Consider the following 12,540-nt stretch of genomic DNA (forward strand, 5'->3'; position numbering starts at 1 on the left):
AAAGTCACGTAGGTAAAAAATTTAAATTAATCAAAGTAAAATAAAAAATAAAATAAAAATCACGACGTTTCAAGTGATACAGCTATCGTGCTGTGACGGTTCCACCTGAAGACGGAAGTTTGTGTTGCCTCCGAAACGTCGTGATTTTTATTTTATTTTTATTTTACTTTTGTTAATTTGAAATTTTTACCTACGTGACTTTACCGAAAAAAACCTAAGAATATGAATCCTTGCAGTCACGAAAGCTTCAAATCTATAAATAATGTAATGTATTTTTAAAAGTATTTAAGCACATTCATTTTACAGCGATCTGTCAATCCACCATCGAACGAAGGCTTCTCTACGCCATGACGCTAATGCGGATCGTTCAACCATGCTCCCCTGTACTGGTCAGTGCGGGTTGATGGATATGTGGCGAGGTCGTTAGATCAGTCGTGAGGAAGTGGATGGACAGGTCCCTTAACTCTGACCACCGCTCCCAATGTGCCCAGGGGTTGTGTGATGCTTCCGAACACCGATGGGGCGTACGACTACCCGGCAGCGCCCTGTGTGAATTCGCGTTGTGGGTGACCGTGGCGCGCATCATCCTCGGCTGTGAAGTCCGTCAGGGGGTGTCGGACGGACCAGTGTCCCTACACCTGCTGGAGGAGCAGGCTGTCACATGGCTCTGTGGCCACGTGGGCTGACATCCACTCACAACATACCATCGACATACATGCATAAGCAATCATTTACTCATTATTCATATATCTCGCGTATCAGCTGCTCCAACTATGTAAAAGTCAGAAGCCGGGGTGGTGGTTGCGGGGTTGGGGGGGGAAGGGCAGTCTCTGTCTCTTTGTGACCACGGACGCGGCAGCGCTTAGGGCACCGCTCCGTACAGCTCGTTGTCTTCCAGGGCGAGCCCCACGCTGCTGCCACCGCCACCGCCGTCGTCGGACGCAGCGCGGTTTGTGGTCGCCACGTCGTGGTCCAGCTCCGAGTAGAGCAGCTCCCCTCCTGCCGGTCCCTGTAGACGTCGCATGCACGAGCGGAGGCGCCGAATGGTTGAGAACGAAAAGACGGTGCACGTACACGGGACTACGCGGTCAACTCTTCCAACTTACGCCTAGGTAGTGCCGTGTTATTTGACAGTATGGAGGTCAATGGTTAGCTGTGAAAAATGTCCCGTTCGTGTTTTGCAATACAGGACAGTCAAATTTCGATTTAAAGCTTTCGTGGCTGCAGGGATTCATTATTCACCTGAGGACGGCTGCTTGCGTTGTGGCCGAAACGTCGTGAGAATTATTTTATTATGTTTTATTTTTATTATTTTATTATTTCCCTTCTACGTAACTTTACCGAAAGAACCAAGAAGATACAGGACAGTCGTTCCCTTTTCTCTGGGTTGTGTCTTCCAAGATTTGGTTAACCATCTGGTCAATTTGGCTACTTTCGAAAAGGGTAAGTCTGTAATAGAAACGCAACTTATACTAAAGTTTTGACCTGCCCCAACTGAACATCTGTGAAAACATATCTTCATAGCACATCGGATTCCTCGAGTATAAATACGTATTATGATTACGACCTTATGAACATTATCTTGCCCCATGTAACAGACGGGTGGACAGAACTGATGCACATCAAAGAGTATCCCTGTAAAACGAGCACATCAGACTTGCTCATTTGCATCGATCGCCCTGAGCCAGGGGTGAACATTCCATGTGCTTGTGGCAAAGGCCAGTCCATCCATAAGACAAACCTCCACTCTTGACTTTGCACAAGCGAATGCGTACATGTACTTTGCAAACTTCATCAGTTATACTTGACCAGGCAAGCCTGATTTAGTGTAAAGATTAATTTATAGAGTTAGGTTCTGATCGGGATGGTTTTAGCATCATCGGTAGCCATGATCTCTCATGGTCTTTTAATTAGCTTGAAAATATTTCTCAAAGTATTTTTGCTTGCAGAATAATTTTGAAATTACCGGAGAAAATACTCAAACAGTGACATGGCGGCATTCAATGACAACGGTAGAGAATGCTAATTTACACCAAATACAAGCATGCTTCGATTTTAAGCTATCGTAACTGCAGGGATTCATCTTCTTGGTTCTTTCGGTAAAGTCATGTAGAATGGAAATAATAAAATAATAAAATAAAATATAACTTTTTAATAATAAAATAATAAAGTAAACCATAATTATTTTATTATGTTTTATTTTTTATTATTTTATTATTTCCATTCTACGTGACTTTACTGAAAAAAACATAATTATTTTATTATGTTTTATTTTTATTATTTTATTATTTCCATTCTACGTGACTTTACCGAAAGAACCAAGAAGATACAAGCATGCTCTCACTCGAACGTACCAGTCTCTCCTCTTCTTCGTTCGCCGAGTTTCCACAGCTCTCGCCTTCAAAACAAAAACCACAGGTCGCGTGCCACTGCCACTTAATCTTTGGATCAACGCAAGGTATGGAAATTCTACGCATGGATATCGTACGTGAATGGAACCGAATAAAAATCTGACAAGGCCATTTGCGGTGTGACTGTAGAGAAGTGTGAGCCAAATCAAATTGGAATAGAGAAATTAATTATTAATGAGGTGACCTGATGGCTGGGTGGTCAGAGCACTGAGCTGACACCACTGAGATGCCGCATTCAGTTCAGTTCCCGATTATTTTCAATTACCCTGTGAGCCAAGGAGCTCTCAAATCGGGTTTCATAAACAAAGAACAACACCACCGCTTCTCCGACAAACGCAACGAGTTACAGTGAAATAAATGAACAATACGTAGCAAATCATAATCGCAATATTATCATAGCAATATTACAAATATATTTTTTTTAAGAAAAAAATTGTTAAATATTCTTGGTTCTTTCGGTAAAGTCACGTAGAAGGGAAGTAATAAATAATAAAAATTAAACATATTTATTACTTTCCTTCTACGTGACTTTACCGAAAGAACCAAGAAGATGAATCCCTGCAGTCACGAAAGCTTTAAATCGAAATTGTTAAATATAGATTATTATCAATTAGTGTGCTTTATCTCTAAAATAAATACTCATTTAAATCTTCCATATTAATTGTCAATGCTGATGAGGCCTAAAACATGATGGCGTTATATTGTGGAATAAAAAACACAGCATCCATGAAAAAATAAAAGTCTAAACAATGCACAAAGTGGTCTCTCATAGGCAATTAATAGTTGTACCTCGACTAACTCTTTATTTATTTTATTTTAAGCTTTCGTGACTGCAGGGATTCATATTATTGGTTAGGAAAAACCGCCACTTTTTTCAAAATTTCTTGCTGTGGATTTCGCACCTGATGATGATTGCTTGTGTTGCAGTCGAAACGTCGTGAGAATTTTTATTGTTTTATATTTATATAATTTTATTATTTCCCTTCTACGTGACTTTACCGAAAGAACCAAGAATATAACTCTTTGTTCATTGGCGGATGGGCAGGAATTCACATGAAAGTAGCGATTTAAAGTCAGCGATCGACGACAATGACTGCAAGTATGGCTTTCAACTGCCCATGATGAATGTTGAACTTCTTTAGCACCATACGGAGCTATCTGATGTGCAGGGGAAGGACAACAAGTGTTGCGAGTTGATAGTCTAATCCTGATCACCAATGACTGCCCAAAAAAACCACCATAAATCATTATCATTATTGTAACTTGATATTCAACTTAATTGGCTAAACTCCAGCATGTACTGAGAAATTAAATATCGCACGAATCTCACAGAGTGCGTGGGCAAATGCTTCCTCTATTGTGTAAAGATAAAAGGGCCAGTCGAAAGGTTGTTCAGAATCGGTTGCGTAAAATCTCTTGTGCAACCATTCTGTGAAACTATCCCGCAACATTTCTGAATGCAGTATTCGTCGTATGATGCCAATAGCACATGCGAAATGCAGTGGAATGTAGATCTTCATAGCATCTAAATGCGACCGCATTCTCAAGGCACTGTAGAGAATTAGTGGGCATATTGATTTTTTCAGCGGCAGCCATAGGCAGACGTATCAAGGAACGTGCCTGGTCAAGGCTCGATTTCAATGGGCAGGGAGTCGAGAGCAAAGAGGGCCAAAGGAAGGGAGTTCCATGGTCACCGCCACGCGTTGTCGCCGATTTACCTGGCCATGTTCTCGAAGGAGCGTTGATGCAGGAATACACGGTGTTCTCCTGGTATCCGTATTGTAAGTCGGAGTACAACGCTGCGCAGAGAGAGTGTTAACATCGGCACGTAATCACTGAGAAGACTTAACACAATTATGCCCGTGTACCAAGCTAACCCCTGCCCTTGGAGATGCCAGTCTACTATGTGCCTTGCTCCTTTCGCTTAATAAATTGTGGAAAATAAAAATACCAAAAAGTACACGTGTTATTTAATAATACATTTAAGAAAATCAACCGAAGTATATTTTGACCCTGACACGTAGGTTTTACGCTACCGATATGATGCATAATAACGGTGTTTTGGGTTAAATCACGTAAGTACAAATTCCTTAACTCAGCCACCACCCGACACAGCCAATTAGTAAGGTTTGTCACGTAAAAAATGAATGTAAAAATCGCCCGATGATGCTGGATGTAATCACAAGCGAAACGCCGACAGTACTCAAGTTGTAAATGTTGTGGATTTACTCTCAAGCACACCAGTGGGCTGAAGTAGTAACTCATTTTGATGTAAAGCTTTCGTGACTGCAGGGATTCATATTCTTGGTTCTTTCGGTAAAGTCACGTAGAAGGGAAATAATAATAAAATATACAACAATCAAATTCTCACGAATAGTAACTAATTTCCACGTTTTGTGTAACGTGACAAACCTCACTAATCGGCTGCGTCGATTGGTGGCGGGTTAACGACACAGTTTATATATTTATGCGATCTAACCCAAAAAAAACTGTTTTAATGAGTATATGTTCATCCACCGCCTTTGCGCATTTGCTGTGCATAGAGCAGATTGCTTGGCAACTGATTCAAATGTCGAGGGCCTTGAGACCTTGGGGGTCCATGCTGGGTAATCAAGGGAGCCCATTCATGTCAGAGCTCGTAGTTTGTGTTCCCTCGTCCGAGAAATGGGTGAGAAGGTAACTTATATCTTGACTTAAAGCTTTCGTGACTGCAGGAATTCATATGCTTTGGGTCTTTCGGTAAAGTCACGGAGATAGGTTCAAAGAAAAGAACAAACAATTATAATAATAAAAAACTACGACGTTTCGATCGCAACACAAGCGTTCGTCATCATGAATAAAAAAGAGGGGTAGAGCTGTTGAGGTTTAAAGATTTAAAAAGTCTGCCTCGGCAGCTTTCCGCCTCTTTTCTCCTCCTGATGACGAACGCTTGTGTTGCGCTCGAAACGTCGTCGTTTTCTTATTATTATTTTATTTTCTTTGAACCTATCTACGTCATTCTAGATTTGAAGCTTTCGTGACTGCAATGATTCATACTCTTAGGTTATTTTGGTAAAGTCACTTAGTTAAAAATAAAAATAAATAATAAAAATAATAGAAATAATCATAGAAATAAAATAATACATCACGATTTATTAATGATTTATTATTTTATTTCTATTATTTCTATTATTTTTATTATTTATTTTTACCTACGTGACTTTACCGAAAAAACCTAAGACTATCTACGTGACTTTACCGAAAGACCCAAAGAATGAGAAGGTAACTTCACTCGTGTTCTGCCCTGAATTTAGAGAACAATTGACATTACTTTGTTAATCCACTACCGCTTCGCTCGTTAGATGTGGGGATTGTTTAATCATACTTCACCAGCCTGGTCCGCATAGTTTGGTGAAGGTCAGGGCGTTGGTCTGGACTGGTTTAGATATAACTCGTGTTATCTTATCTCGTCTTTTATAGATTCATATAGCGCCTTAGTCCAAAGCGCTTTACAATAATTATTAAATTGTACGTGAGATGATTGTGTTTCAAATAAAGAGGGGTTATTATAAGTGGCGGTGTAGTTATGGTAACTGGAGGCAAGGCCGTAGCCATGGAGTCAACATCGGGGGGGGACCAAATCTTCCAGAGTGTCTGGGGGTCCCAACCCAGAAAAATATCTAAATTTGAAAACTAATTTCCTGGCTAAAATATTGAAAAATTCACTAACACATGGGATGGACTTTTATTTATTTTTTACAATAATGTCTAATAGTCTTACATTGCTCTATTTTACCTTTTTTACAATTTCTTGTTTCATTGTATGTAATGGCAGAGATTGGGATTTAATAAAGTACAAAAATAACCACAATAATATAAACAGAAATCTATGCAAGGTATAGCAAATTGTTATTTTTATTTCCATAGCATAGCAGTAATTTTTTTATAGCAATATATTGGGGGGGGGGGGGGGACATTTTGAGCATATTATTATTACGGCCTAGACTGGAGGACAGGCGGTAGTGGTTAGGGAGGGGTTGGGTAGTGTTTGGGTTAGGGGTAGTGATAGGGGTTGGGGGAGTGTTTGCGACCTCTGGCAGAAGGATACGAACATTATTTCAGTTTGAGAAGGATTGATGGAGTGAGGCCGTGGCGTGCCGACCAGGATTGGACAGTCGTTCAAGCAGTCGGAAATGTGGGAGGAAAGGTCAGGGGTAGAGGAGGAGAATTGGAAAGAAAATCTGGGTGTCGCCTGCGAAGAATCGATGGGGAAAGTCAAGTGAAGAAATGGCAGCTTTCAAGAGGTGCGATACGGTGGGAGAATATCAAGGGCCCTAGGACAGACCCTTGATGGGGGTGGGGGGGGGACACCGACAAAGACGTAGAAGGGAGGGGAGGTGGAGCGGTCAAAAGAGACAGAGGGAGGGCGTGAAGAGAGCTGAGACTGGAGCCGGGAGAAGAATGTGCTGGTGGTGCCGGGGCCGTAGATGGTGGAAATGTGTGCGGAGTGATCTACCGTGTCGAGGGCCGTGACCGGTGATCGAACTCGAGCCACGGAGTTCCGAGTGCACCGCACTTAATTTTACCGCAGCACCACTCAGTTCTTTCATTGTATCGCTCCGTCATTATCATCGTCATCATAACGCATTTGTGATTTTTTGAAAAATATTAATTCCGTTTGTATTTTAAGTGACTGTTTAACTCATGTCTCCCTTCAATAAGAGGAAATGTGTCATGTGTTTCAATGTGCGTATTTAATCTCCCGGTTAAATATAGGATGCTGCTACTTATACACAAGGTGGAAAATATACACGTCTGTTCATGATGTGCCCATTGGGTTTGTTCCGCATAGAAAACCATTGGTCTCGATTAGTTCTTTCCGTGCACACTTTCTGTTCACGTTACAATCTATTGGCCACAATTGACGTGGACGATTTGAAAAAACCCAGGCTGACTCAACAGTTTAACTTTTACGCAGGCAGCTGATCTGTCGTGAATAAGCCGGCGGCCGCATGTCTTTAACAACCCGATTAGCCTTGCGGCCTGAAGATAGAATTTGCATCGCACATTGATGGTTTCGAGTTAAGGAACAACAGCGTGAAATGTACACGCATTACTAAGCTCGTCCCTAATCATTGGGGACTGTAGGATTTTGTGAAATAAAAAATAAAGATCGCCGTTTTGTCCTCGACCAAATCACCCACAATGCACACAAGCTCATCAAATTTCAGAAGCTAAGCAGAACTGAGCCTGGATAGCACCTCCGATTGGCACGGTTAGCTATGTATGGTACGAAAAAAGTTCAACATACATGCATAGCACATGGAAGGGTGACTGTCATGTATATAACAGGTGTTCTAGGCTACATTGTGGGCAGCAGAGGACACTTGATATGCACATAAACTCACTCTCATTGACAATTATGTAGTTCATATTCTTGGTTCTTTCGGTAAAGTCACGTAGAAGGGAAATAATACAAAATAAAAAATGTGCTGTGGTTTTCACACCTGATGATGATGATTGCTTGCGTTGCAATCGAAACGTCGTGAAAATTGTATTGTTGAAGTTTTATTATTTTATTATTTCCCTTCTACGTGACTTTACCGAAAGAACAAAGAATATGAATCCCTACAGTCACGAAAGCTTTAAATCAAAAAATAAAAATTATGTAGTTATAGAATTGTCAGTGAGCCTTGATAAGCAAACTGCGTGGCATATATTGAAGGCTGGGTCACCATTGAATAGGGATTCTTAGCTCAAAGGGCCTCACGCGTAATAAACTGACTGACCGAAATTAATTGATATGATGCATAGATTGTAAGCGTGGATATTGACAAAGAAAATATAACAAATGCTGAAACGTGTGCAAAGACGCAGGGAGGGGTGCACGCTTGGAATCACGCCCAGGGACACAGAGAAACACATTAATCTAAGAACATGCGCACGTTAGACACACAATATTGGCTGTTTGGAATGGTACATGGGTGCGGAAGGGCATGTTGCTCGTGTGACGGCTGGCAGTTGAGAACTAACAACAGAGAGGCATCCAACCAAGATAATTCTATCCTTCACGGAGATGGAGCATCGAAATCGTCTCTCGTGCAGCCAGCTCGGAGGATTGTTTCATGACACTTACATTGATGAGGTCTTCTCTTGGATTGGTGTCGAATAGGTACAGGTGGCGCAGTCGTAGTGTCAGCAGAAGAAGCAGCAGCAGCTGGAGCTGCAGCAGCAGCTGGTGCAGGAGGCTTGTTCTTGTTTTTGCATCGCCTGGCCTGCCTGGGTCGCTCTGCACCAGACAAGTTTCAAGTTTTCAAGTTGTCATTTATTAGGTTTTGCCCTGTGAGCCATTCGGCTCTTGAATCGGGTGCAACCGCAACAGACAAAAAAACAAAAACATGAACAAGAAAACATCTTAAAGTGACTATGTGCAAACAGAAAATCCAAGAAAAGACAGCAAAATATTGCAGAAAAAGCACCGTACACCAACACTGTGTGCAAAAAAATCCCAGTGGGATGCAAGTCAAACAACAACAACAACAACCACAAGACAACTTAGATTAAGGCCATCAGTCTAACTCTGTACTACAACAAACAAACATGGCCAAACCGAAAAACTTTTAAAAAAATCACCAAAATAAAGCCATGAAAGCAATGAAACAGACACAAGCGCTCATTAACGAGGGTCTTCGTCTCAAGCGCTGTTAAATGACACGTGGCGGTGGAGGGCTATTAACTGGGCCAGACACACAGAGCCAGTGTCACTGAATATATTTCCCCATCCGAATATTTGCACTCCCACGGGAACACATATTTGCCCCCATCAATGATCAGTAGTTTCACCCGATGTATTGTATCCCCAGGTGAGGGTTAGGGATAAGGATTATGGGTTAGGTGAAGAGCTACCACAATTGAGATCTTGGGTTTGAATGCGGGTATCAGCCGCCCATGTTAAAACTGGAATCTCAAGTAGAACGAATGTATGGTCTGAGCCCGCTAAGTGATAACTTCACTTGCAACTGAGTTTGACTCCAATCCTTGTCTGTTTATATATTAGTACAATAGCCACCATAATTATACCCGTTTAATGTGCCTGTAGCTTAATTGTATTCGTACCGTGATCAATATGAAAATAATCTGCCCAAACCGACCTACGTTACAGGGGATGTATTCAACTTTATTTGAAGCTTTCGTGACTGTAGGAATTACTCTTTGGGTCTATCGGTAAAGTCACGTGACTTTACCGAAAGAACCAAAGAGTATGGAATGTATGATTTAAGATTGATTTCTGTTTGTGCAGCTTTTCCTCTGCGTCTTTTGACGCTGCCCACTGGTTATGTGTTTAATCTTCACAATGATCAATTCCCGTTGTGCCCACGCAACGTGATGCAGGCAGAGTCGCTAATTGTTAAGATTAACCGAATGACCGGCGAACCGTGGCTCGGACCAGACAAACAAGGTTTTTTTTTGTTGTTTAACCAAGGTACAGAATCTTACGTTACATTTCTCAAGTGCGAATATTGTTTTTTTGCTACGATTAATATTTGCTTCGCTGCTGTAGTTCATATGATTTGTTTTTCTTTCGTAATTTAGGTGACCCATGTCCCTCTTGCAAATGAGACTCATCGTCGTCTTTTTGAGTTCATACTTAATGTTTTTTTCATTTAACTTGGCTTCTTTCCAACTCTGAGAACTCAAACAATCGCTGTTATACTGGTAGGAACCTCCTGGTTACACCAGCCCACAGGGGATTATTGTGTCCGTCGTGCAGGGAGGGGCTGGGTGGGGAGGGAGGGGCTGGATGGGGAGGGGAGGGCGGGGAGGGTGGGGCTGGGTGGGGAGGGGAGGGTGGGGAGGGCCTGAGTGGGGAGGGTGTGGAGGGGTGGGGCTGGGTGGGGAAGCGGCTGGTCACCCCGTGGTGCCCTTATAAAACTCAACGTTTAACCTACTCACGCCGGCTTGTGCCCGCCCTCACAGTCGGGCATATTTGCGGAATACACCACGCCGCCGTTGACCCTGGCCATTGACCGAGCAACCCAACGTTCCTACCAGCTCCCTCCGCAGGAGGAATGTGTTTGTCGTGTGTCGTACAGTCTTTACGGGTCGCATCAGAGGTGTGCCCCCTAATGTAGCTGCAGTGAACTGCTGTACGAGCAATTTGTGCAATTCTTCTCCGACACAAAGTGTTCGCGCTGCTCGCCGCAAACATTCAAGTGGGAATGACTGGTTTTTGTGACTTTCTAGGAAGGCCAACTTGGAATATCATTGGGAATCAGGAAAATAATTCGATCCATGTTTAATTTTGTAAGGCAACCAAATTTTTTGAAAGCTTAGCAGGGTTGAGCCTGGCGAGTACTTGGATGAGAGACTTCCTGAGCATGCCAGGTGTTATAGGCTTGGGCTGGAAGATAGTCAGTCCATGGCAGTCTTGCACAGCAATGGACCCTTGACTTTATCTGTATGGAGCTGTGAGTGTTATCGCCTCGTATGGGCGGTGGGTTTTCTCAGGAATCTCCAGTTTGCTCTCACATCGAGTACAAGACGCACGATGGATCAAGTCCAGTTTCACGCTTACTCGCTCTGCTGTGCTTCGTCTTTGCCAGGTCACTCGTGTTGCTGCTGTACGTTGCCATCCTCTGCATGTTTTCGTACGTCGCAGGCCCTGCAGAGAAACGCAAACTCTAGATTTGAAGTTTTCGTGACTGCAAGGATCCATACTCTTTGTTTTTTTCGGTAAAGTCACGTCGGTAAAAAATAAAATAAATTAAAAACGAAAACAACTAAATTAAATTGCTTCCGAAATGTCGTGATTTAATTTAGTTGTTTTCATTTGTAATTTATTTTATTTTTTACCTACGTGACTTTACCGAAAACACCAAAGAGTATAAACGCAAACTCGTTGTGAATCTGAAAAATAAGAACAGGTTTCACCCGACGCCACGTAACACCACTTCTTGCGAGAAAAGCGTGGATGTAATGTCACGGAAGGGACATCATACTTCATGCTCAATCCGAAACAATCCCCCCCCCCCCTCCCCCAGATTATCTGACATTTCACACCTCGGTCGAATTTTTGGATTCATACAAATATCTGGAACACGTCGCTAATGTAAAAAAACATATCACGTGTGCAATGTACAGAAGACAACGATTCTCCCTGTAGCCTAAACCAATTGTTGAGGCAAATGCTGTTAGCGAGCACCTATAAAGGCTGGTACGGCACGCTAGGGGGTGGGTGGCCAGCACAACGCCCGGCCGCCTTTGTCTCCCTAGTGGCGATGACATAAACACCGCACCAGGTACTCATTTGAGGCTGAGTCGAGCTAGGGGAGGCCCAGGACCGGTTCTGATCATCGTCACTGGTGTTGGCCGTGAACGGGAGTCGAACTCGGGCCACCGACTTTGTAGCGCAGCGCACTAACCACATTTGTAAACAGCTCGTATTTCTATTCTTCGATCTTTCCACACAGAGAGGAAGCGTCAGTGAAAGTGGTCCTGTAGCATGAATAGGTTTCATACCACGCCTTGTACATTTCCATTTCGACCACTGCACACACGGCATGCGGGAGGCCTTCATCGAGCAGTCAATTGACAAAGGGCTGTAAATGTTCCCTCGTACACGCCTGCAAGTGATGTTACAATGTTTCGATTTAAAGCTTTCGTGACTGCAGGGATTCATCTTCTTGGTTCTTTCGGTAAAGTCACGTAGAAGGGAAGTAATAAAATAATAAAAATAAAACATAATAAAATAATCTCCCCGACAGACCTGGTCTTCACCTGAGGACGGCTGCTTGCGTTGTTGCCGAAACGTCGTGAGAATTATTTTATAATGTTTTATTTTTATTATTTTATTACTTCCCTTCTACGTGACTTTACCGAAAGAACCAAAAAGATAATGTTATAATGTTTCCACGCGCACGAGCAGTGGCGCATGAATGTCCCAGCACTATCGCCAAGCCCCAGACCTGGCTTTCGATAAGTTCCAAATCTGTTGTTCCATGACGGCGCGCAGGACGCGGCGTTTATTGTCAACACGGCAGAAAGTTCAACGCGCTGACTTCGCAATTGCACGCGCGGATTGCGAGGCGAGGCGAGGCGGCACGCGCGGGCGACACTTTTCGATGGAAACATTTTGATGGGTGAAAAAAAT

The 12,540-nt window shown here is 42.8% G+C and overlaps 1 protein-coding gene across 2 annotated transcripts in view; it reads right to left on the bottom strand.

Moving 5' to 3' along the window:
- Positions 1-811: 811 nt before the first annotated feature.
- The window catches only part of LOC133352012 (uncharacterized), a 29,219-nt gene continuing 17,490 nt past the window's right edge, over positions 812-12,540 (bottom strand). For both annotated transcript variants that reach the window (XM_061567709.1, XM_061567710.1), the window contains 5 exons: positions 10,966-11,052; positions 8,527-8,679; positions 4,130-4,210; positions 2,355-2,398; positions 812-1,009 (listed from right to left, as the gene is read on the bottom strand). In XM_061567709.1, the coding sequence (XP_061423693.1) occupies positions 863-1,009; positions 2,355-2,398; positions 4,130-4,210; positions 8,527-8,679; positions 10,966-11,052 (512 nt within the window). In that variant the 3' untranslated portion in view covers positions 812-862. The remainder of the gene's footprint in view (positions 1,010-2,354; positions 2,399-4,129; positions 4,211-8,526; positions 8,680-10,965; positions 11,053-12,540) is intronic.

The sequence above is a fragment of the Lethenteron reissneri genome, chromosome 39, assembly GCF_015708825.2.
Source record: "Lethenteron reissneri isolate LAM-NWPU_2019-01 chromosome 39, ASM1570882v1, whole genome shotgun sequence".
Classification (NCBI taxonomy): Eukaryota; Metazoa; Chordata; class Hyperoartia; order Petromyzontiformes; family Petromyzontidae; genus Lethenteron; species Lethenteron reissneri.